This window comes from Centruroides sculpturatus, unplaced genomic scaffold (genome assembly GCF_000671375.1).
Source record: "Centruroides sculpturatus isolate CEXI.00-Female unplaced genomic scaffold, Cexi_2.0 scaffold224, whole genome shotgun sequence".
NCBI classification, from domain to species: domain Eukaryota; kingdom Metazoa; phylum Arthropoda; class Arachnida; order Scorpiones; family Buthidae; genus Centruroides; species Centruroides sculpturatus.
This window is the reverse complement of record NW_019384419.1, coordinates 202,147-229,470: the sequence shown is the minus strand read 5'-3', so window position 1 is coordinate 229,470 and position 27,324 is coordinate 202,147. Positions and strand designations below refer to the sequence as shown.

The window sequence follows — 27,324 nt, the reverse complement described above, 5'->3', positions numbered from 1 at the left end:
ATATGGATTATTCCCAAAAAATTATACGTATTTTGGAAATGTTGAGTCGAATTAGTCTAGAATCGATTAATTTTATGGAAGAAACCTTCCAAACAGCCGTAGTCCGTAAACTGCATACGTGCTGGGCTGTGATTGGCTGGACTCGTAGAAGCTGGATTCATAAAAACAAGAACGTATCTACCATGTTATAGGAGGGTCGACTGTAATACCATATTGACTAATTCAATAGAGATTGGAGATATGATTATTGTAGCTGCTTGCCTTACTATTTATATTTATTTAAAATGTACGTGTTTTGATTAAATTAATTAATTTAATTCTCAACTTCTTTCCTTTGTTTTTGTCTTAACTTTCTAACCTTTCTTTGTCAACGTGAATGTTGTGTTCCGAGAAACATCGAGAACAATAGACGGGACAACGACGGGTTTAAAGGGGGAAGAGAAACTGGAGATTTTTTAGTTTGATTCGGAGAGGATGCAAGAATGTCCTTAAGACTCGATCTTAAAAACTAAAGTATCTTTTTATTTTGTTTGTTTTTAATATTTGATTTTTTCATTATTTCAACACTTTTCCACGGCCGCATGCAAATAGTTCCACAGGCGCACATGTCCCCGCTGGCATAATGTTGGGAATCCCTGGTATACTGTACCGCCCCTTTAGTTTACATATTTTCTGCTAGGTGGCGTTCAACAATTTCATAAAGCCGTTAGTTCACTGATCCAATTGTCACTTGTGATTTTAGCATTGACTGTAATGTCGTTGCAGCTAAGAATTTCTATTGTGCCATTGTTTTCGGTATTTTTCTTGTTAAGTTTGCTTTGTTATAAAGGTAAGTTACTCTTAAACACTTTAATTTTATATTTGTATTTTTGATATATTTTTCGTAATACAGTAGTCTCTCTATAATCCGACGGTAAAAGTCCATCCTTTATACATGTGGCATTTTTTTCTAATTTTGCCCTCTTAAGACACCTCTCTAATAGACGTGTCCTAAACACACAAATTTTTCGGGGCGACGCGTTTAATAAGAGCTATAAGAGAAAACTCATCGGATTACTTACTGACTGTGCACGGTGGAAGCCGCCATTGCATGGAAATAGTTAGTCTCATATGTTACATAATCTAAATGTGTGGTATTGTTATATAATTATCTAACTTTTAAAATAAAATCATATATTTGTAAATTAAGATGACAAATTTATAATTATTTAATAACTTAGTTAAGAAACAATTCGAATTTAATATGAATTTTAAAGTAATTCGATTAATTATTGCTTTAGTTTTTAAAATTTTTTCGTTTTTTGCGGAGTTAAACTGAGTGGGTTTTCTTGTAGAACGTTCCGGTATTATAAAGTTTATCAACTTGTAGTTCGGGGTCATTTCAGTATCCAAATTAAATCACGTGATAGGAAATATGACATCACTGATTTATCACGTGATGTCTCCAAAGTTTAGCGAATTCTTCCACAATAAGAATACGTATCAGGAGACCTGTCAGAGAAGCGAGGCACGTGAACGAATGGCATCCCGCGAAATCTCACGTGACACTCTCGGTGTCCAATATGCCGATCCGCGACGCAAACATGCTTAATTAACCAATAGCGTGTTCGAACGATACACACTCGTTAAGTATTCCTACGATTTTTTGTTTATAGCATATTTTATAGGGATCATCCCAAATAGATTATATGAGTTTTGGAAATGTTGGAATCAAATTATTCTAGAATCGATTAATTTTATGCAAGAAAACCTTTCGACCAGCCGTAGTCCGTAAACTGCATACGTGCTGGGCTGTGATTGGCTGGACTCGTAGAAGCTGGATTCATAAAAACAAGAACGTATCTACCATGTTATAGGGGGGGTCGACTGTAATACCATATTGACTAATTCAATAGAGATTGGAGATATGATTATTGTAGCTGCTTGCCTTACTATTTATATTTATTTAAAATGTACGTGTTTTGATTAAATTAATTAATTTAATTCTCAACTTCTTTCCTTTGTTTTTGTCTTAACTTTCTAACCTTTCTTTGTCAACGTGAATGTTGTGTTCCGAGAAACATCGAGAACAATAGACGGGACAACGACGGGTTTAAAGGGGGAAGAGAAACTGGAGATTTTTTAGTTTGATTCGGAGAGGATGCAAGAATGTCCTTAAGACTCGATCTTAAAAACTAAAGTATCTTTTTATTTTGTTTGTTTTTAATATTTGATTTTTTCATTATTTCAACACTTTTCCACGGCCGCATGCAAATAGTTCCACAGGCGCACATGTCCCCGCTGGCATAATGTTGGGAATCCCTGGTATACTGTACCCCCCCTTTAGTTTACATATTTTCTGCTAGGTGGCGTTCAACAATTTCATAAAGCCGTTAGTTCACTGATCCAATTGTCACTTGTGATTTTAGCATTGACTGTAATGTCGTTGCAGCTAAGAATTTCTATTGTGCCATTGTTTTCGGTATTTTTCTTGTTAGGTTTGCTTTGTGTTATAAAGGTAAGTTACTCTTAAACACTTTAATTTTATATTTGTATTTTTGATATATTTTTCGTAATACAGTAGTCTCTCTATAATCCGACGGTAAAAGTCCATCCTTTATACATGTGGCATTTTTTTCTAATTTTGCCCTCTTAAGACACCTCTCTAATAGACGTGTCCTAAACACACAAATTTTTCGGGGCGACGCGTTTAATAAGAGCTAAAAGCGAAAACTCATCGGATTACTTACTGACTGTGCACGGTGGAAGCCGCCATTGCATGGAAATAGTTAGTCTCATATGTTACATAATCTAAATGTGTGGTATTGTTATATAATTATCTAACTTTTAAAATAAAATCATATATTTGTAAATTAAGATGACAAATTTATAATTATTTAATAACTTAGTTAAGAAACAATTCGAATTTAATATGAATTTTAAAGTAATTCGATTAATTATTGCTTTAGTTTTTAAAAATTTTTCGTTTTTTGCGGAGTTAAACTGAGTGGGTTTTCTTGTAGAACGTTCCGGTATTATAAAGTTTATCAACTTGTAGTTCGGGGTCATTTCAGTATCCNATTCGAATTTAATATGAATTTTAAAGTAATTCGATTAATTATTGCTTTAGTTTTTAAAATTTTTTCGTTTTTTGCGGAGTTAAACTGAGTGGGTTTTCTTGTAGAACGTTCCGGTATTATAAAGTTTATCAACTTGTAGTTCGGGGTCATTTCAGTATCCAAATTAAATCACGTGATAGGAAATATGACATCACTGATTTATCACGTGATGTCTCCAAAGTTTAGCGAATTCTTCCACAATAAGAATACGTATCAGGAGACCTGTCAGAGAAGCGAGGCACGTGAACGAATGGCATCCCGCGAAATCTCACGTGACACTCTCGGTGTCCAATATGCCGATCCGCGACGCAAACATGCTTAATTAACCAATAGCGTGTTCGAACGATACACACTCGTTAAGTATTCCTACGATTTTTTATTTATAGCATATTTTATAGGGATCATCCCAAATAGATTATATGAGTTTTGGAAATGTTGGAATCAAATTATTCTAGAATCGATTAATTTTATGCAAGAAAACCTTTCGACAAATAGTACATTTCTGTTTGGAAATCAAATACTTTATTTCAAACACTAGATGCAACAGGTGTAGAGCAGCGCTTCTCATACCTTTTTGTGTTTACCCATTAGGTTTCTTTGGGCTGCAATTTGAACAAATTGTAGACCAATAAATTCCTATTGCCTTTCCTTAAGTATACGTCGTTGAAACACTAACCCGACAGAAAATTCTGCCGGGTAACGAGAAAAGGAATATCTATTACGCTTTAACCAATCACAGTTTAGTTAACATTGTATTTTCGTCACGTGACTGCAACCCGCTATTTTCTAAGCGAAGCACGTGGTTTTAGCATTGTTATGTATCAGCGTTAGTGAAATAGTTTTGTTTTAAAATGTCGAAGAAAGGATAGCGAAGCCATCGAACTACAAGTCGCCAGTTCGAGATGCTCGTTAATTTATAGAAGACAACCCTAAATTAATGTCGGAAATTAGTTGTCTACCTTACCGTAAAAGATCGACAGAAATTGTGCCAAGAAATAGCATTGTCTGAATTTTAATGGAGTCGGCTCAGAAAGATGGCGAAAAGTAACTGATAATCATAGCTTTGAATATAAATATATTATTTTGATTTATACATATGCGAATGAAACTTATTTCACAAATAATGTTTATGCTAAAGCTACTTAAATTTTAACAAGAAAGCAATCACATTATTCATACAATATTCATAAATAGTTAAGGTAATTATTTTTAAGCAATACAACAACATAGTTTATTAACTCTCTCTCTAATTGCTCGTGAAATAAAATCATTCTTACACCAAAAGACCCCGTGTTGTTTACACTTTCGTTACATTCCTAACAGCAGCTCGAGAGCGATCGATAACAAAAGCTTAGTTATCGCACGTGGCTATCGAAACCGAAAACGAAACGTACGGCTCGGAATAGGTTTCTGTTTCTATCGATTTTTATATGGGTGACCACTCAAAAATTGTATATATTTTGTAAATGTAAATAAAATTAAGTGAGAATGAGGTGGAGTATTGATAAGAAATAAATACAAACTTTTTTAATAAAAGATTGGTGAGGAACGCCTTATTGGTGAAACGCCGAGCAATTGACCTTTTAGCCTGTAGGATAAATCGCTACTATAATTTACAGTACACCAAAAAAACACTTGAATGTTCCGCTCGTGCAACAAACTAGTAACGGACAATAGCATACCTGTATTGTACTGTACCTTATTTTGTCTGTTGCACATACCGAGTGGTAAGAAGAAAATTTCATTTGTGTAGCTTCCCCCTGACTGACAGCGTTGGATCACTGGATCAGTCGGAATATCGAGAATCTACTGTACTGTATTATTTTCCATAGTAATACGTTTTTTTTAATTTTAAATTAGGATTTTTCTACAAAATTTCTCAAAGCGAAATGAGTGATTCCGAAACGGAGTACTTCGATCAGATGTCAAATATTTCTGAATATGACTGCGATCTAAGTGATTTTAGAGATGAAGACTGTGACTGTGATGATGAGTATGAGGATGATGTGCCTTCCCCAACTATCACCCAACCGGCTGCCCCTTCTGACAGTGATGACGAAATGGAAGATGAGGACTACAGCGAGATTCTCTCACCGGAAGAACCTTGCCCTTTACCTTTTTCATTCCAAGAGTTATCTGGCCCAAAACATATGCCTCCTCCCGATTCTCCTCCTATCGCATATTTCTATCTTTTTTTCACTAGTAATTTTCTCCCTCTTATGGTGAAAGAAACCAACCGATATGCCTGGCAGGTGAAAAATGGCATGGGTAATAACGCACCGTCATATTTGAAGGACTGGACCAAAGTCTCTGTTCCAGAGATGAAAGGATTTCTGGCGTGTATTTTAAATATGGGTCTCATAAAAAACCCAAATATAGCTTCATACTGGTCGACTTCTTACCTCAGTCACAGTTCGTGGTTTGGGGAAATGTTTTCTAAACAACGGTTTTCTCGTTTACTAAGATTTTTCCATCTTGTCGATAACACCAAGTTGCCTGGCCGTAAAGAATCGGGTTATGATCCCGGAGCAAAATTCCAGCCTCTTTTGGATCATGCGAATAGGGTGTTTCGACACCATGCAAACAGGGTTTTCGACACCATTCGACTCCCCATCAGGAAATATCTGTTGCCGAAAGCTTAATGGGTGTCAAAAATATGACACCCATTAAGCTTTCAGGTTAGTGTTAGGCCAAATATACATTTATTATGGGGTATCAAATTGTGGATGCTATGCGACTCAGTGTCTAACTACTGCTTGGGATTTTTCGCTTTTAAACGGTGCAGATCTGAGCAGGAGAAACAGAGCATTTCAGAATTTGGTTTAGGCTATACTGTTGTGCGAAAACTGCTTGACTTTGGTATGTACCTGAATAAAGGGTACCACGTGTTTGTTAACAGATATTTCACGTAGGTGCCACTAGTTCGCCATCTCTATTCTCTACGAACTTATATAAATGGAACTGTTCGGGGAAGCCGTAAAATGCTACCGCAACATCGTATTTCCGATCTGGTCCCGTGTTAGCTTGCGGCTTTAAAGAGAAGCAGTCACAAAAAAACCCTATCTTTATATTATCCAGCCACTCAAGGGCACGCGATGTAAAAGTAATTATGAATGGAAAGGCTAAATTGAAGCCAGAAATAATTCATAATTACGGTAAATTTATTCGCGGCTTCGACATACCCGATATGAGGGTAATTGTAAATTCGAATGGAAAGAGGCCAGTGAAGTTTTGGAAGAAAGTAGCACTAAATATTATAGCTCGGATGGCGTTAAATAGCTACATTGTATACCAAGAGAATTTTTCGGGACCAGGAACAGTGAAAACTGAAACCGCGTATTACCGGGCCGTAATCCAGAGCTTTGCGTGGGAATGGAAGACCACGAATATCACTAAAAACAATTCTCAAAAAGGTAAGGGGCTGAGGAAACTTCCAGGAAAAAGGAAAGCTCGTTGCCGTGACTGCAGCAGTAGTAACTTAACGAAGCGGTTACGAACTGTGTGCACAAATTGTAAGGAGGGACTACGTTAACAATGTTTTTCGAAGCATAAATGCTAATGACAAAATGTATGTGCACAGTTTAATATAATTCTGCATTAAAGAGCATCGTATGCATAAATTTTACATGAAAGTGTACAAAAAATAACTTTATAATATAAAGAATNAAATAGTAATTTTTGGCAAACTGTATAAGTTAGTGTTCCCAAGGCTAAAAAGGTGATGGTATATTATACTTGTGAGACATCACCTGTGATAATTGTGAATTTGTCATATTTACAACGGTCTTTTAATGTATTTTTATAATTTATGTTTAAATTAAGTACAAACACCAACTGAAGTGGGACGTATTGAGTCCGTAATGCATTTTTAGTGTAAGCTTATTCGGTTAAATTTACCTTACGTAGCCAAAATTTCGGCTCATCTCTGATTCCAGCAAACAAAAGAAAGGAAACAGTGGAGACGCACGTTCTAACCTAACCTAACCGGAAAGTGCAAACTTTATTTAAAAATGTTAACATATTAAGTACAAATTTTATGCTCACATGCCTCATTATTCTTACTTTATGAGTGCTTATAAGGATTCTACAACTTTCCACACAGTTATTTATTAGTAGATTTTCATTTATTACACCACGAGTATTACTGTATCGTACACAACGATATTATCTTTCGTACAGGTTTGTCTTTCGAGAAATTGATTTTTTATTTTTTGTGTATTTTCAAATATAATTCTACAATGATCATCATTGACTTACGTTTGACGTGATTACACTGGGTTAGCAGAGAAGATGATAAAGAAATTTGGATGGAAATGTTTAATGTGCTATAATTGGAGTAGTAATAAGACTATATGCAAGTATCTTCTATGACACGTGTAAATCGAAACGTCATACAAAATAAAACAAGAGAGAAAAGAAACCACATTCCGTTGCCATATTAATTACGTCTTGGATAAGGTCAATAAAATAAACTACATGCTGCTAAAATGTGCTAGGTGCACCTGGGGAATAAATAATAAAGCTTCTAAAACTCTATATTATGGGACAATACAACCAATGCTATTTTATGCGGCCTCTAGTTGGGGTCATGTAACTATTAAAAATTCTGTAGCAATTACTCTATCTTCAAAGACAGTTTTCCATCAGAATTTCGAAGTGCTGCAGAACTGTTTCTACTAATGCCTCTGATATTAGCAGAGCTCCTTCTTTTGCACTATGTATTGTAAGAAAAGGTTCTAAACTACTACATCAGAACTACAAACATCGAGGCTCAACAACAGTCTCTACTCCTATCTACGGCTGTTCTTATGCTACCACATTGCAATTACCCTACTACATGTGATCATCACCCTGTAAACAACGTTATGATCACATTTAGTGTACACAGGGTACATTTGGTGTCATCTGCTTCCTCAATGGATAACCATGCAGACATTAATATCTACACAGATGGGTCTAAAAGCTCCCTTTATGTTGGCTCAAGTATGGCTTTCTTCCTCCATACTGACATATTTTGCCCAAAATATGTTAGAAGGTACAAATACTTCCCACATACCTCCATCTATCAAACTGAAGAAGATGCTGACTACCAAGCTGTTTAGTGGATCACTTCACTACCAAACAAAACTCTGTCTATCAACATTTACAGTGATTCTCAGTCTGTCATAAAAGTTCTATTAAAAAATCCCAATTGCAATAGCAATAGCAATAAAATCACATATATCCAGCACCATATTAAAAATCTTGTAAATAAAATAACTTTTATATATTTTCCAGGCCATACTGGCAAACTTAAAAACGAAAAAGCCGACATTGAGGCTAAGTCAGCTGCAAAGGACAGTGATTTGGACTACACTCGCATCCCTCTTTCACGTAGCAGCCTTTTAAAAATTATATTCATGATAACGCTACGCAAAAGTGGAATCAATAATGGTTGAGCAGTAAAACTGGTAGAATAACAAGACATAGTATTAGTGCACTTATTCTAATAAAAAAGAGAGAGAGAGAGAGAAACCACCACACGAGTAAGAAATCCTTGACCCCCACCCTCCCCAAAATACCTTACGTAATTTATGGACGGCCCCTATACCCGTATTGCACTTTACCTCGTTCTGTCTGTTGCACATACCTAGTTTTTGGCATGTATTTTGAATATGGGTTCTAACTAACTATAGCTTCATACTAGTGGATTACAAACTTCGATTAATAACATTATTTTATTTATATTTTTTTCATCAATAGAAATTTTTACGATAAAGGAAATGGCATTTCTGATATTTGTTATTGACGTCAAGAAATAACGCTCAGAAGATGACGTCATTTCCTGCTGCTAACTTGTATGTTTATGCAAATTAGCCACAGAGCTCGAGCTGTGGTAGTGCGTAATATTAGTCCGGTGTTTCCTTGTGTAGTAAGTTATTTCAGCTAGTTCAACTGTAGGTTTAATTGTGAGTATATATCTATTATTTTACATTTATAATATTTTAATTATAAAAATAGTAATTTTTGGCAAACTGTATAAGTTAGTGTTCCCAAGGCTAAAAAGGTGATGGTATATTATACTTGTGAGACATCACCTGTGATAATTGTGAATTTGTCATATTTACAACGGTCTTTTAATGTATTTTTATAATTTATGTTTAAATTAAGTACAAACACCAACTGAAGTGGGACGTATTGAGTCCGTAATGCATTTTTAGTGTAAGCTTATTCGGTTAAATTTACCTTAGGTAGCCAAAATGGCGGCTCATCTCTGATTCCAGCAAACAAAAGAAAGGAAACAGTAGAGACGCACGTTCTAACCTAACCTAACCTATTCTAATAAATTACCATAATTATTACAAACCAAATTATTAGAATAGGTTAGGTTAGGTTAGAACGTGCGTCCCCACTGTTTCCTTTCTTTTGTTTGCTGGAATCAGAGATGAGCTGCCATTTTGGCTACCTAAGGTAAATCTAACCGCTTATTTTGTATAAGCTTATATAATTGTTTAAAAGAGCCGTGACTTTTGTAGTGTTTTTAATAAGGTGTATAAACTACAAAATCTTTAATGATTATCTCGTTTAGTGGTGTGATAAGCCCGCACATATATGTATTTGATCTAGCTAACAAGTAAGTGTAAAACAGTAGTTTTTTAAATGTGACTGTTAGTTAATTAGATGAAATTTGTTATAAGTTCCTACGAAATCACACGATCGTTTATTATTACTGGCTTTTAATTTCAAAGGCTGTGTTACATTTAACGAAGACTTGCATCATACTGAGAAAATTACCGCACGTCCCTGAGTTTAAGTGACATAAATTTGAGTTTTTTTTTTTTTTTTATTCTGAATATCCTTTTGAATGAAAATCATTTGTTTCGATGCAATCTTGTCGTTATAAGCACGAAATTAAGCCATAAAAGTTAAATAGTTCCAACGGTAACACTGGTAAACTTTGACCAATTTATCCGGAAGTTTCGCTGATGACGAGAGGGGGGGGCTTAAGTTCCAAATTTCAGCTTTCTAGACCCACTAGTTTTTTCTCTGAAACCGTTTGCAGTTCGGAATGAGAAATTAGCTTTTTGCATTTTTCGTTTGTTTATACAGTAGAGCGTCGATTTTCCGAAAGTCAATCATCCGAAAGAATTTCAGTCGGCAAATTTAAATTCTTTCGCCAGTGCTGTGGCGCTTCAATCTTTGGCTATGTCTTGGGCTACTCGAATATTTTACGTTTTTGATACTAAATTAACATCTGACGTATAATTTTTTTATTGTTTTAATATTTTTCATTATATTTATTTTGTTTGTACAAAATTAAAAAATAATTTTTAACAATACAATAGTCTTTGTTAGGCTTAACATCGACGAAAATTCAACGCGAAGCGACACGCAACGGAGAAAAATTTCAACATCGGATACGTTAAACTATTTTTTCGTACATAAATCGGTTATCCGAAATATCAGTTATACGAACAACCCAAATCCCCAATTGATTCGGCAAATCGACGCTCTACTGTATTTCGGCAACTCCTTTATAGCGAAATCTCTGAAATTTTGCACATTACCTAATAAAACAATCATCTTTCGAACGAGATATTCGGAAATACTTTACGAGTTTGGGGAGCGCAGAGATTGACCCCCGAAAATCTGAAATAGATTCCCGTATATATATATAGCCAGTCGGTGACTATTTACTTGGTCTGGAGTCACTGCCATTACTCCCGATTCTAATAACGAGAAATATAATTAAGTTAGATTGTACACACGCTAACACTATAATACTTAAAAGTATAAAAATTTTTAGAATAAAATATAACAGATGGCTGAAACACGCTGTTTTAAATGTTACCGGGAAAGTTATGCAACTCGTTACTGAAATTTTTTTTTAAATGTGACTATTTTTTATTTAAAAGCATATTTTATCATTAATGTTTCTATTTCGGATTTTTGTAAAAATAGAAAACATAGTTCCATAGGCTTTTGCCATAATAATTTTCCTATTAAAAATTTCCTAGAACTGCTTTGATTTCCTCTGATCCTTGTTTATATGATTGGATAGCGTGCACCCCTGCATTGCAGACCTTTTCAAAGCAAATTTTTCTAAAATGAATACGCTTTGATGGCTTTAACATTTGGTACCGCTTGCAAATAGTCAATTAATTGTTAAATAAAACTTCAATTTTGGTTGTAATTTTGCAAAAACAAATGAAGCATGGTCTCGAGATGAGTTTTATTTTGTAGAAGATACTTTAAACAAAATAATATTGATTTAAACTATTTATTATATATAAATAACAAGTCGAAAGGCTCGATGTAGGCATCGGGGCATACTAAATTTACAAATAAAAATAATAATATACTGTAAAAATATAAAATAATTTATATTGCTAATTTAAGTAATAGCCAGGGGCACCTGTAGTGGCAATTTTTGGCATACAATTACAGAAAGAAAATGCCCATTTTTTCCGCTTTATATAGTAGATAGCACTAATACAGTTTGTGGACAATCTGACTTCACTTACAAAATACTTTATTACTGAAATCACAACTGAAACTCTGACCAGAAATGAAATATTTAAGATATTTTCAACTTTTCTTCCAGGTCAGTTGTATTTTCAGGCAATTTGAAAGTCTATGCCTTAGAAATTTTAGCACAACACATTTATATACAATAATTTTTTAAGGAACTTATAATACTTGTACTGTATTTTAAGAAATACATGACCCATTATTATGATTCATATAAGTTTCAGTTTATTTTCTAAACAAATTAAAACACAGTTCACTGATGAAATCACAACTAACAATAAGTAAAAAGAAATGATTCCCTGCTCATTCCAAAGTCCATTTGAGAATCATCTTTCTCTCACATCTAAGAAATGTTGATTTCGGATATTATAGATCTGTGGTTTTCATTCTGGACTAATTATATCCTTTCATCCATTCTAATCAGCTTGGGGGTTGTAAGATTCATCACAAAATTTTTTTTCTTGGCTTTGTTGAGGCAATATCTGCAAATAAAATCAAAGATTAGTTCAATTCTTGCTTTACATGATGTTTAAATGAGCAGTCTATCAAAATTGCACTTACCCAAAGTAAATCTTCAAGTGTCCAAAGATGTTACTTGAATAGTCTCTCTGGATCCATTCTTGAAATCACCAAAGTACAAGTTTCTTCAGCAATTTCTTTAATTTTTGAAGCAGTCCTCTAATAAAATGACATTAGTAAAGTTTGTTTACAGGTGAATTTGATGTCCTCTGTCCACATTTTGACTTTCTTCTTCTTTACTTCGTGTAAATCATTTTCAGTCTATATATATATATAGAATGATTTCAATAAATTTTACATTTCATTCACTCAATACGTTGAAGGTGCTTTGATGATTCTATTATCTTCTGGATCTTTTGAATACTGAGCTTTATATATTACTACGTTAATGCTTGACACTATTAAAGAGAAAACTCATGATCAGGAAAGTTCAGAGTTAGGTGATTACACAGTTGCATACAGTCAATGAGTGTAAATTCCCACAAAAAAAGTACACATTGATTTTTGATTGTTTGAGAAACTGCATGACGGCCCAAAGAGGATGTTAATGCTAGTTTGGTTAGCTCAGTGGTCTGTTTGACCTGTGTTATATTCCTTTGGTGTTGTTTAAAAACAGCCCTGAATAGTATGTAATAATGTTGTAATAACAGCAACCCATATGAAATCAGGTGTTTATCAGGGCCATGTTCAGTAACACAGAATGTTACATAAGAAATCTAATTAGCTAGGAGGGCAGAGCTAAGAAGTGTTCTGAATATCCTTGAACAGTGTGCCCAGTTAGCAAGTTAGACTTTTCACATGTAAAAATGGAGAATGATGTAAACATCATAATTTCATCATAATTTTATGATAAAATAAATTAGCATAACCATAACACAGTGGTTCTTAACCAGTGTTCCTTAAACCTACCTTGAGTGTTCCACGAAAGAAAACTTTTTAGTGTTTTCAAATTTATTCCCATTGCTATATTCATAGATAATTCCATGTTTCTATTTTTATTCAATATATTGGGAGGTTAATCAACTACAGTTACAACTGCCAACCATCTCGAATGCAATTCTGCAGTTTGAATGTTTTAGTATATGTAATAGTAAACTATGCTGGAATAATGAACAAAACAAAGATATTCTGGTCTTATGTAATGTAATTTGAGTTTGTTTTTCTCTCGGAGACGTGGTGGAATGGGGATTTAAAGTTGATGTCCGCCAAGACTTCGGGTCGGTTTGAATTTATTTATATGCCCGGATTTCGTGTTTCTCGAAGAGGCCACTTGATGGGTGGATGGATGGCTTTTTCTTTTGTACTACTTATAGATTTAAAGATATATTCTTCTCAATTATTTATCAAAATTCATAGGAAAACTTTGACTTTTGTATTTATCTACTGACATGAAAATTTTTGGATAGAAATTTTGTCAAGATTGGAACTCACTATAGGCAATAAGGAAGTTATTATTTATGGGGATTGTAATTCTAGAATTGGCCTCTGTGAACAGCAATGGCTAAAATCTATTTTGAGGGATTCTTCTTCATGGCAATAAGTATGAAATTTAAATCTACATTTTTACAAAAATGTTAATGTTTAGATGAAGATCAAATTAATCTTGGATGTTTTAAATAGCCATATTTTTTTTGGTGGGTAACCAACTTTGCCTTGACAGAAAAATTGTCAATTTTCTTGGTTTGATTCTGCATGTCACTCTGTAATAGTTGAAAGGAATAGGGCATTAAATTAAATAAGCTGAGGAAGGTGACCACGTATAGCAAACTAGTGGTTAAAAATTATCTTAAGTTGAGGAATGTCGCAAAAAATCTTTGCAGGGCTACGAAACAAATTTCTGCTCTTGATTGCGAATAATGCTAATTTTAAGGATTGTCGGAAGTTTTGATGGATTGTTAGAAGGTTGAATAGTTCTTTAGTTGCGAGAAACCCAGATTTGCATTGCTACTATCATTTCTTTCGTCTTTGTGGTTCTCAGTCACCCTACATTCCCAATCTGTCGTTATATAACTATTTGTTCTTTCTTCGATTATCCAAAAAGCACTGATAATCTTCAATTCTTGCTCTAATTCTTGCTTCAATAGAATTAGATCAATTCACTACTGTCATTGCAGACACTAATTATATACAAGTAAATTTCAAATTTCTTACAGGGTTTTAGTTGTTTAAATCATGCTTACTAAAAAAGAAAAGAGTTAGTCCCACCTACAAACTCTTATTTGGAAAATCTATTGCTAACATTCTAGGTTATTCAACTCTTACAACCTAACAGTTCTGATTATACACCAGCCCATTCACCATAAAATACTCTGCATTGACAGAGACCATTATGAATTCATAGAAAACTCAGATATTTATTGGATAGTTCTTAAAGACATAAATCTAAATATTAATACATACTACATCAGGGCCATGGCCAGAACACTGTCTCAAACCAACACCAAAGGAATAAGATAGGTCAAACAGACAACTGAGCTATCCAAACTGGCTTTAACATCCAATTATAATTCCCTTTTGGATGACATGCAACTTCTGAAACAGTGCAAAAATTAGTGCATGCTTTTTTTGTGGAAATCTACACTAACTGCATGCAATTACCCAATCTAAACATTCCTTGATCCTTAATTTTTTTCTCTATAAAATAATACATTAAACTTTGACACTATTAAAGATAAGCTACCACAAGCAGCTTTAATAATATATCACATAGAAACTATAAACTGCATAAACAATTTGCAGTTTATAGAAATTTATCTTTATTTAATGTAATTTCCATGTATTTGTGTTCACTGCATGACTTTCTGTACAGATACTAATATATTCAACTATCTTTATAGAAAAACTGAAATTCTCATTGACTTTTTGCAACCGATTCATTTTCAAATTTGAGCCTCTCTTCAAATTCAACCATTCTGGTTTTTAAAAATCGATTTGATTTTCAAATCACAATATGACAAATAAATACTGTCAAAAGTAGTTGCATATATAAACACTAGCTGTTACCCATGGCTTTGCCCGCGAGGATTTTGCAAGCAAACCCCTTTATATTCAGTATTTCAACAACCATAGTAATTGTTATATAACACCTACCAATGAGAATTGCCGAGAATCAAACAAGCTATTTTCAATTTGGTCAATTTTCTGGAACGTTTACGATCGTTCTATAATCAAACCAATATGAAAAAAGAAATTCGAATTTAAAGCAATTTGATCATTTTTAAAATCAAAATAGATAAAAATATTTATAACAATGTCTGAAATGTTATCAATTTAATACATCTAAGTACTCAATGAAAATTAAACGTAATTGAAAACAAAAAATCACATCTAAAATAGTACAGTAGAAGCTGTTCTTCCGGTTAAGCCCTAATCCACTCCCTCTCCCCCTCCGCGGGGAAATTTCGAAAAATCCCTTCTTAGTGTGCATTGCCATGGTATACCCTACTAAAACGCAGATAAAAACAACAAATCGCATCTAAAATAGTACAGTAGAAGCCATTCTTCCGGTTAAGCCTTAATCCTCTCCCCTCCTGCGGGGAAATTTCGAAAAATCCCTTCTTAGTGCGTGTTTCCATGACGTACCCTAACTGTGTACCAAATTTCACCTCTTTAGGTTCAGTGGTTTGCTCTGGGCGATGATGAATCAGTCAGTCAGTCAGTCAGGACAAGTAATTTTATATATTTAGATTCAATAACCCAATTTTTAGATTAATGCCAGACAACTGCTGGATTAGTTCAATTATCTACAGAATGCTTTGCTTTCCAGTAACTTTTTCAACCATCTAACCTGTTCTGCAGATTAACACATGTTGCTTTGGCAATTTACCTTTACAACACACCCATATCATAACAGAAGGTCCTTTTTTTGTCTGTTTAGGTAAGGATTTTGCTACTAAATATCAATTATTGTTAAATTTTAGGGGAGGAGGATTTACCCCAACATCCGTATGGTCAGTTCAATCTCAAGAAAGACATTCTGAAGGACCTGCCAAATCCTTTAACAGAGGAAAGGTTGGTACTATTAATTAAAACAAACCTTAGTTTCTTTCCTTAATGTCATCAGTAATAATCCCAGGATAAATGAATATCCTTGAATTACCTGTTTCTGTTAATATAGTTTTGGAATATACGAGGGATATTTTTTTAAAGACTGTTGTACAACAAAAAATGAACTACTAAACTTTACAAGTAATTTGTTTTTTCTCAGATTCAGCATACTTTTGACTACCTTTTCACATAGTTTCCATTGTTGTTGAAACATTTGTCATAGTGTAAGACTAATTTCAGTAGACCTATGTCATACAAGTATGCCGCCCGAGAAGATAAACATTCATGGATTGAGAGCACAATTTCCTACAGTTTTCTGACACAAATTTGTAAAGAACTGACCACGAAACTTGAGGAAAATTAACTGATAGGGTGAAAATGGTGAATTATCTGTTTCCATGAATCACGGTGTCTACTGCACCGTGACGATTACAGGCAGACGACCCAAGCATGGTTCGTCATGCACATTCTCTCAGCCTTCCTTAAAATCTTACCCACTTACAAACTTTTCTATCACTCATGGCATTCAGACCATAAACTTTGAAGATCTGGTGATAAATCTCTGCCAGTTTCACATTTCTTGTGGCCAGGAAGTGAATAAAGGACCTTATTTTACAGGTGGCAGGCCACTCCATCACACGTGAAAAGAAAACACACTGACATGATTCAAAATGGCATTTGTTTGTGTGCAAGAGATGTCAAGAGACACTGCACATGTGCAAAATTATGAATGTATGCATTTTGAAAAGATGTTGCCAAATGGGCCTTACTTAAAAAAATGCTCCTCATACCTATACGTATTCATCAGTAAAATTAAAAATGGACTGTAATAATTCGTCAATAGGTCATTTGATTTTTTTTCTTTTATTAGTTTTAAAAATAACAGTACATACTGTACATATGTTGAAAAGTGACTAATGTTTCTCTAACAAAGCAGTTAATAAATCATTGAGATGCGTAGTAACCTTCCTGGGATCGTCAACTAATCCTGCAGAAACCATTGCGTTATCCATCAACTGAAATGTAAAAAAATAACAAAATTATTTGTTTTAATAATGAACATTTAAGAAAAAAATTTTGAGTAATTTGAGCATGCTTCTCTTCACCTATTCTTTTTTATAAACAATAACTTAACACCTGATCACTCGCTGAGAGATTTATTCTTAAAACAAACGTTTTCAATCCAATCAATGGATCATCGTCAGGTAAATTAGAACATTTCAAAAAATAGAACAACAAGTTCAAAATACAAAAAATATAAATATTAATAACGGATAACCAATATATTACTAACANCAGGGTATTGAACGGTGACCAAAGGCAAAATTGGGGCTGATAAGAGGAAACATTGCGTTTAATGGTTTCCAGATGATGAGAACAATGTACAGTAATGGCACAAAGTGTGAGATTCATAGAAAAGTTTTCCTAAGAATATTTCCAATCCTTTTCTCACACAAGAGAAAATGGGTTAGGGGGCGTTGGGTATAACTTTATGGAACAAAGGGGGCGGTGGATCGAAAAAGTTTGAGAATCACTGGTTTAAACCCTGCTTTTAGAAAACATTCTTGATTGTCTTTTCTGTAACATTTCTCCAAGTATAATCTATCATCCTCATAGCATCTAAAACATTGATTGATGATTGCAATACCTTTCTAGCTATGTCATCTGGAGTTTTCGAACCAGTTTGCTTCCAAATCCCACTTTGAAATTTTAAATGATTCCTTCATTGAGAGGTGGTATTTGGAGCTTTGCCTCCAAGTACCACCTACCACCTTATAGTAGGGAATTGGAATGAACATTGCAGTTATCAATGAAAAATAAACTTTTTTTAAACCAATAGATTTGTCAATTCCTTTCAACCAGGCACTGAAAATTTCGCTTGTCAGCCAAGTTTTGTACGTTATAGGAAATGATTTCCCTTTTGAGAAACATCTCAACTTTGCAGAACAACCAATCAGTGGTGGAAGCTTTTCACTTCCAGTTTGATTAACTTAGAGTAGTCACAAGTACTTTACTCTGTTTCCCTCTCAGTACTCTTGTTCCTTGAATATCGCTGTTTTATTGGTTAAACATTGGAAACAAGGCTTGTTTCATCTGCATTGAAAACAACTACTGGCTTGTAGCCTTGAATAACAGAAGAAAGCTCCTTGATCCACTGTTTGTAAACACTTTGAGGCACACATGCACTTTCACTGCAAACTTTCCTGAAGACAATGTTGTGCTTACTTTTAAAGCTCTTGAACCATCCATTTCTGGCTCTAAATTCACTACAGCCAAGTCTTCTGGCAAAATCCTCAGTTTTCCTTTCTAACATCATTTCACAAACCATTTTCTTATACATTTGTCTATTTCCTGTTGTTGTTTTCGAAGTTTCTGTCTATTGAATCTCTGTTTTTTATTATTGTTGAAAGCATTCTCGATGGAATACCAAACTTGGTCACAACTTTATTCTTTCTCATCTGAGGATTTCCATCCAAAAATTTTAAGTTTTACATTTTTTTTCTTCAATTGAAAGTATGTTCAATTTCTTTTTTCACACTGATCATTTGCCTTGCTTAATTTTGCAATCACAAACTTCATCAATGGTTTTTTTTACATAATTTAACTTATATATAATTGATTTTAAATTGTAGGTTGGATGTCATGCCAATATTTTTACTAAAATAAGGGAGAAACTTTCTCTAAATGTATTTAATGCATTTTTGTGAATGTGTGTTATTTTGCTGCTAGCACCTTCAACATATTAAAAGGCGTTTTCTTCAAGCAAAATCTTGCCATTAGCTTTTAATTTAAAAAGCTTGTATGAATTAACCATTTAGAATAAGCAAATATAAAGAATTTAAATTGAAGTGCTGGTGGTGACTACTTGCATGTGCCATAATGCATATATTAGGCACCATAAGCGAAACTAAAAGTGGAATTTCAGTCTTATAAGCTGACCCACATTGCAGGCAACTCAAACGTGAGGGAGTTTCATGATTTAATAATATGGTGAGGAGGGCCTCCCAAACATACACCAGGGCCCTCTGATCACAGTACCTGAGCATCACCCCTGGTCCCACAGCAGGGTGCATTGGTGTTGTAACACCATCCTGGACAGCTCAGTGTCGCATCTGCCTACCATGACAGAATGTTGGTGCTCAGAAATGTGGCAAGACAACATTCTAGTTGTTGTGCTGTCCCTACATAGTGGGCGCATATGCCAGATATTTTCTTTTGGCATGGCAAGACACAGAGGAAGATTTCCTTGCGAATGTTTATTCTTCTATTGATTTCACCTGGATAAAAGAAAATGGGAGAAAAATTGCATTTTTAGATTTAAGCATCTCCAAGTCCCAGGGAGGTTTGATATTCTCCGTGTTCCATAAATTTGATAACATATCCCCTATAATCCCTGCCATGGCTTACCAACCACAGCAGTACATTAATGTGATTTAATGTGACTATAGTTCCTTTAATTTAGAAGGGCCTTTTTATTGCCCTCTATGCAAACCTCTATGAATGTTCAGCTTGCTTTCATTCACTCAGCAGTAACTGCAGTCAGATATAGCAATTCCAAATATAGACATGTCTTAAACAAGGTTAAAAGGTCTTTTCCTGCCACTGCCTTACACAATCCAAAGGTCTGTCCTTCACTACCATTCTGTGGCCACATCCCAGCCTAGATTCATCATGTTTTCAGACAACATGTATTAATTTTACCGGTTACCTTGCGCCCAAGTCTCAGGAGGCTTCTATGCAATGACAGGGATGCTACTTCCATCCTAGAAAAGTCGGGCATATACTCTATTCCATTAGAAAACACAATATCTGGCATACCAATATGCACTCACTATGTAGGGGCGACGACTATAATATTATCTTGCCACATTTCCGAGCGCCAACACGATAGGCAGGTGTGAAACTGAGCTGTCCACGATGGTGTTACAACACCAACACACCCTGCTGTGAGACCAGGGGTGATGCTCAGGTTCTGTGATCAGAGGGCCTTGGTGAATGTTTGGGAGGCCCTCCTCACCATATTATTAAATCCATGAAACTCCCTCACGTTTGAGTTGCCTGCAATGAGGGTCAGCTTGTAAGACTGAAATATCACTTTAAATTGAAGTGTGGGTGGTGACTACTTGCATGCACCATAATGCATAGACTAGGCACTGTAAGAGGAACTAAAATTCTTTATATTTGCTTATTCTAAATGTAGTTTTCTTCTAAATGGTTAATGCCATTAGCTGTTAATTTAAAAAGTTGTATGAAAGGTTTTATTCGAATCTGTATCTGCCTGAAGACGATGCCTGTTAATACGGTGAAAGTGCTAGCAGCAAAATAAAATGTTCTGTAAATGTAGAAACATTCACGAAAAGGCATTAAATTTCTTATTTCAGTAAAATCAATTATAACAAGTCAAACTCATAGCCAGTCAGAGAGAAGCAATTTTAATCACGACTATGTACTGTATTGCATAAGATATTTCTCAACTACAATTTTTGCCATCAAAATGTAGTCAGTAAGCTTTGAATTTGTCATCGATGCTCCAGTCCATAATTTGAGATAGAGGTTTTGAGAGAAAATTATTTGAGATAAACATGAAAAATATATTGAATTAAGGCTGCAGATGCAGGGCAAAAATAGGTTTTTCAAGATAAATATATTATATTGATCTTTTAAAATAAATGTGTTAGTGTGTATTATAATAAAAAATGCAGTAAATCTAAATGATTTTGGCTTTATCACTTTACCTGTAAGGACAATAATTCAGCCAATTTAGGATCACTTTTATGTAATGCACTTAATTTCTTCATAATGGGATGCCTGAAAATAAAAAAATATGTAAATTTTAATATGTAGAAAAACTTTTAAAATTCAGGGCCCAGATAAAAATAAAAAAAGTTAATACAATGAATGAAAAACAGTAAAAAATTAAATTTGTCTGTTAAAATTAATTTCCATTTTAAGATTACACAATAGAGAGTCTTTCGATGTCCTTTCTCACACACATTAATTTTACAATTATAGTCCTGGCAATTTTATCAAATTTTTATTTGTGTCATCATCGAAAGAAAGTCCTGTAATGTTTTGCATAGCGAGGCGGATGAGCAGCCTCTAATAAAAGACTAATAAATTTTAAGTCTTTTGATGTCCTTTATCACATCAGGAAAATAACAGTTTTACAATTCTGTTGTAAAACTGTTATTTTCCTGATGTGATAAAGGACATATACAAATTATTATTTTAAAATATCACACGAAAAATATTAGAGTTAAAACATTAACATGATAACTGAATAAGACTGTACACTCTTATCAGCATGAAAAGGCTCAAAATAGATATACTTTTTGTGATAAAAGTTGGTATACTTTAAACATACAGAATGTGTATATGAAATTTAAATACAAAATATTCTAAAAAACTACAAATAAAGTGCTTTCCAATTATTACTAGTCATCAAGAATGTCTACAAATGCTTACTCTCTTTACAACACACATTAAATACATGTTTCATTTTATCTAAGTATTATTTTTTAACTGAAAATTTATGTAAACTATATTTTTTCTTAATAAAACATAGTTTATTTAAATTAATCTTCTCTTGTTTTCTATCATAGATTGCAATGTAAAAGAAATAAAGTAAGATCTGACAGAGTATGATTTACAAACTTCTTAATGTATTAGTGAATCTAAAAAATAGTGAAAAGTAGCTGGTTTGCTCACTTAACTGCATCTAATATTCACTACAGTTAAGTAGAAGAAAGATCAGAACAGCAGTTTGTTTGTATTTTGTTTTCTAGCATAGAAACAATATCATCATTCATTCCATTCAAAATTGTACTAAAGTCAAACTGATGAAAATGAATAATGCATAATTTTAGAGTTTTACTGTAGAAAATCAAGATCAGAAATATTTAAATTGAAAAAAAAAATTTTCTTTATGCTGTTAGCAGAAGTAAAACTGCTGCAAGATAAAGAGAATAAAGCTTTCTTTACAAAAATTATTTTCTTGGATAAATGAGTGTTTGTAGTAAACAAATCAATATGTACATTGTTATTAACATTAAATATGTAAATTTTCTAATTACCCTAAATTCACTTCTAGAGTTGGTGCTAATAATTTATATTTCTGTTCTTCAGGTAGAGATTGAAGAGATGCTCTGACAAAGTGTCTAGCTGTTGCCATGTCCTCCACAGAAATCAGACAGGGATGATTTGAAAGACGTTTAGTAATCTAAAAGTGAAAATTTGGTATTAGATTGTGCTTGCTTAATTTATGAAATAAATCATATAAGATCTTTAAACAAAGCAAAACATAAGAACATAACTTGATTTCTATTTATTTACTGAATTTTAAATTTACCTTTATTTTCTCTGTCTTATTTTTTAATGTTGCTTTTAACCAATCAATCAATTCATTAGCCTCATTTTTCGATAATTCTCCTTCACCTGATAAATGATAAACAAAATAATCACTACAAAATATAATTCACTTTAAAATTGTCCATTTCATAAAGCTGTTTTGTACTGTACATCTGACTAATGTAGTAGAACATCCAAGGATAGGGAATCTGTATATTGTACTCATTCATTCATTTATTATTTATTTATTTACGTACAAGAGTACATTCCCAGTACTACTGTGCATAACTGGAAGTTAGGTTACAGAATTATACATGTATCTTCAACAATATATTAGTTATAATGGAAATGTTAAAATAATATTATGTTAGGAATTTATAACTATGTACGTAGAAAGAATTTGCAACATTCTGAGACATGAATTTAATTAAATAATGAGCAAAAAGTGGTTAAATAGTATTATTACAGTGTGGGCGAGTGTTGCAACTAGATTCTTATTTTATTTATAAAGGTTTTCCTGCTTGAATTGCCTGTATATTTCACTGTTATTTGAGTACATATTTTTGGCATGGCCACGAGAGGCCCTTCCTTGTTACTAGAAGTTTGAAATCTATTCTGTCCTTCACCATGATTGCATATCTCCAGAGGTAATGGTTGCTTCCATCTGATTCACCACAAAGCTCACAGGTCATTCTGTGTGATATTGAACTTCCCACGAGCTGTAATAAATATCAAACAATGGAAGTTCTATTTAATGAATCTGAGAGTAAAATAAAAGTTAAATTCCAATGAAATTAATTTTGAGGAACTTATAGCTGATGTGCAACAGCTGCCTCTCTTCAGTGGTCATTCCAGTAGTTATTTGAGAAACCAAGTGAGGCACAAAATCAAATAGAGAATAAATATGGAAAAATTTGACAATTTACTGAAGTACAAACTCATGATATCAGACATAATAGTTCAGAAATAAAAACCAATCAGTTCATGTCTTATTTTACATAATGTGGTAATTCACTATTTGGTTATTATTAAGAATAAAAATAATTTTGTTAGTAGGCAATTTTCAATAATTAGACAGTAAAAATGTTTTACCAAGATTATCTATGGTAGCATCTTCTTTCTCTCTTCTCATTTCTTTCTCTACTGAAGTTACACTTTTCCTGTCAAACTGTCTTAATTGCATTAAAACCAGTTCATCATAAGGTTCGTAACAAAATAACACTTCAATGTCTTTCTTCTTGATTGCTTCGAAATAAGGAGAATTTTCGGCTAGTTGGCGACTGGAAAGAATAAAATAATTACATAAAAATATTGTTTTATTTTGCTATAAATTTTCAGTGGACATTGAATTTAAGTAAAAATACACAGGGTTCCTACTCAAATTTTTGTTTTAAATTCCATGACTCCGACCTTTACATCCCTTACAGTATGGCAAATTGACTTACTATGCATGTATGGTATTGCTTCTATAACATTTTGGTTAGTTATTTTTTCTAACTAACAGTTTTAATAAATGACAATTATATATTTTTTTTATAACTAAAAAGTTTTATTAAATTGATAAACAGAATAAACTACTATAATCTAACCATAAATCTACATGGCTTTAAAAAGAGAAAAAAAAGGCAATTATTTATTAACAAATCCCTTATAATCCATATAGAAAAGTATATTTTTATTAAATTTCCAGAACATTATAAAATAAAAATAATGATAAATAAATAATACCATTTAAATTAAAATTATTTTTTGTATTTTGTAAATTTTTTGAGAAATTTTGTGTATGCTTGAGAGAAATTTTAGATCCTGAAAATATTCTGCACCTCTCTTCATAAGTTATATTGCACCACATTACTTCTTGCTGCCTGTAGACAACTACACTTAAGTCTTTTGATGACAACATGCTTGACTAAGTGTAATGTCAAGGCAAATTCCTGAATATAACACTTCTAAAATAATTAATCATTAATTGAAAAGAGATTTATATACAATCTCTACAAAACTACTGGTATAATTAAGATAAATAGCCACAGCTACATGTTAAATACCAATAAACTAGTAAAAAATAAATAACATCAAATATTTTCTTCTGTTTTAAACAGTCATCCACAGATATAGACGAATGAATTTTTCAAAAATAGAACATAAATTTAAAAGCTTGAAATGTCACAAAATATACTCATGTTTATTGAGTGTTTAACATTGTGCTTCAATCTCGGTAATACATTAAATAAAAATAAAAATCAAAGAAATATATTTTGTACATTATAAAAATCTTAATTCAAGGGTTATGGGAGGCCATAGAACATCATCTCCCCCCATGCAGTAGAAAGAGAGTACATTTTCATAAAATTAATTGCTATACTGCTTTTGAAGGCAGTGAATATTTCTTTGTTAGAGATATTTCAGATTGGCTTGGTTGTCACAGTGGTCTAATATACAGCATTATCAAATTTAACATGAACGTCATAATCATTGGCAAAAGTAGCTAGTGCAGTTGTGTAGAGCCCCTTTTGAATTTACACTGATGCTCCTTAATCCTCATGTTCAGGCATTGAGTAATGGCCCCAATATATTTGCACGGACGATTCATCCTATGAACTACCTACTATCCTTACACAGGTGTAAGGATAGTAGGATGAATCATTATGCAGTTTTTCTCCAATGGGTCCTTCACCTACAGTTATTTTCAAGTATCAGAACTGATATCTCCTGTTAGCAATCCCATTATTCATGTAAGTGGGACATTTCCCTATAGATGTTAACTAGGACCTTATTATATGTAACAACCAAAAAGAACCTGTCTTCTGATTGTAAATGCTCTGTGGGATGTTCTTGACATAAAATAAGTGCATTAATTAGATACACATGGTATCCGTGCTGCCTAGCTATATGTCAGATATAATCAAACTCTGTTTTCCTATCCCCTGCTGCCAAACAATGTATGTTAGCCCTTCTTATAAGGGCCCTAAAAGAGGAAATCTTATAATTGAAAGGATCGTGATCTTGCATGGATGAAGAGTGGCACACATGATTTTTTACAGAACACCTTCATTATCAACAACCACACTGTAATGTACCTGCTCCACCTGCAAAGATAGGCCATATGTGTAATCATTGAATGTCCTTATGAATGTCAACAGGTCCTGTTTTTTCTTCCAAAAAATCAAAACATTATGTTGAATGCAAGATAACATGAGGTAAGATGTTTTGTTTGAGACATTGTACCACTAATTCACACTGTTCCCGAGATGGGACTACCCATAGTTACCCCTCTTCCCTGAAGAAGTACATCTTACGTGTCACTTGACCTTTTTTTGCCTGAACACGAGGATTAAGGAGCTATCCACAACCACACTAGATACTTTTCCCAATGATAATGATGTTTAAGTTAAATTTGATAACATCTGTATATTACCACTGACAACCCAGCCAATCTGTAATATCTTGAAAGAATAGAAATATTCAAAGCCTTCAGAAGGGGTACAGTGATTAATTGTAAGGCAATGGAGTCTCTTTTGATTGCGTGGACAGCATTCTTTGACCTCCCATAAATCTTGGATTAAGATATATATTTTGTATTTTAAATAAAAGTAAAAGAATTTTATAATGTATTATTAAGAAAACATTTGTTTTTGTTCGATTATATTTATTTTTTGTTGATTTATTGCTATTTTCATGTAGCTGTGGAGATATATGTAGGTTAACATCATAGAAATCCCTCCAGAATAAAGAAGTACAGCTCTATATATGTGTTCAGTTTCTATCATAATTAATGTCCCAAATTATATATAATTTTTCTATTTTCAAACAATATGCAGCATATTTTTCCCTTCAGCCCTAATACATTCATACATGGAGTATCATATATATTTAATAACTAACGATATTGGAATATTATTGTTAACATAAAACAGAAAGTTAAGAATTATGGTAGAAGAGACATTAATCTGCCATTTGGTTTCAATATCTAGGTCAGATCCTTAGCCAAATCCAAAGTAGAGTTGATGAGTGATGAAGCCATGATATGGATACAAAACAATCTTCTTAATGCCCATAAGACAAAAAACTTTGACAGCTCATAGCATTTTTAAATAAAATTGTGGCTTAAATAAGATCTATGATTTTATTTGACCAGGCCCAACATATCTAAATCAAACCATCTGTAATAAAACTTGAGGACTCAGTTTGATCTTCAGAACAGTCAACCTTTGTTGCCTCAGACATCATACTCCATACAATTTTCATTACCCCATGTCAGTGTTTCTCAAACTGGGTTCCATGAAATAAAAATTCACAATCCTAAATTTTTACATATGCTATTCAACATTAATCATTCAGTTACTGACAGCAAGTGGACAACCCAATATTATATTTGTCTTTAAAATGTTTTCTGGGTGAAACAGAGTAATTGCTACATTTCATTCTTGAATCAAATTTTTTTCATCCATTAACAAAATATATATTTTTTAGACTAATGTACAACAGAGCTTGCATCTCAACTTTATCGTGGACACGAACAGATAAGGTTTCTTAGAATTCTAAATAAAAACTCTGTAACCTACTAAGGGATAAAACAGATTGAGAAACACTATCCTACTTGAAAATGATCTATATATATAACCCATTCATTTCGTGTCCGTCCCGTAACCGTTTCATAACGGACACTAGAGGCGCCCCTATCGTGTGTCATATTTCAAACACCAAATTAAATTAACAATTTTAATTATTATTTAAATTAACAATATAAATTATTATTATTCATTTGGCCAATAAATTATTATTTGGTCAATATAACAAT

At 33.2% G+C, this 27,324-nt stretch overlaps 2 protein-coding genes across 2 annotated transcripts in view; one reads left to right on the top strand and one right to left on the bottom strand.

Moving 5' to 3' along the window:
- Positions 1-5,740, top strand: part of LOC111619320 — a 14,873-nt gene extending 9,133 nt beyond the window's left edge. Inside the window, exon 2 of the mRNA XM_023361024.1 lies at positions 4,959-5,740. Within this exon, the coding sequence (XP_023216792.1) occupies positions 4,988-5,740 (753 nt within the window). The 5' untranslated portion in view covers positions 4,959-4,987. The remainder of the gene's footprint in view (positions 1-4,958) is intronic.
- Positions 5,741-16,998: 11,258 nt separating this feature from the next.
- The window catches only part of LOC111619331 (heat shock protein 75 kDa, mitochondrial-like), a 108,919-nt gene continuing 98,593 nt past the window's right edge, over positions 16,999-27,324 (bottom strand). The window contains exons 13-17 of the mRNA XM_023361041.1: positions 23,616-23,803; positions 22,525-22,610; positions 22,250-22,395; positions 20,912-20,984; positions 16,999-17,191 (exon numbers count right to left, since the gene is read on the bottom strand). Coding sequence (XP_023216809.1) covers positions 17,090-17,191; positions 20,912-20,984; positions 22,250-22,395; positions 22,525-22,610; positions 23,616-23,803 — 595 coding nt within the window. The 3' untranslated portion in view covers positions 16,999-17,089. The remainder of the gene's footprint in view (positions 17,192-20,911; positions 20,985-22,249; positions 22,396-22,524; positions 22,611-23,615; positions 23,804-27,324) is intronic.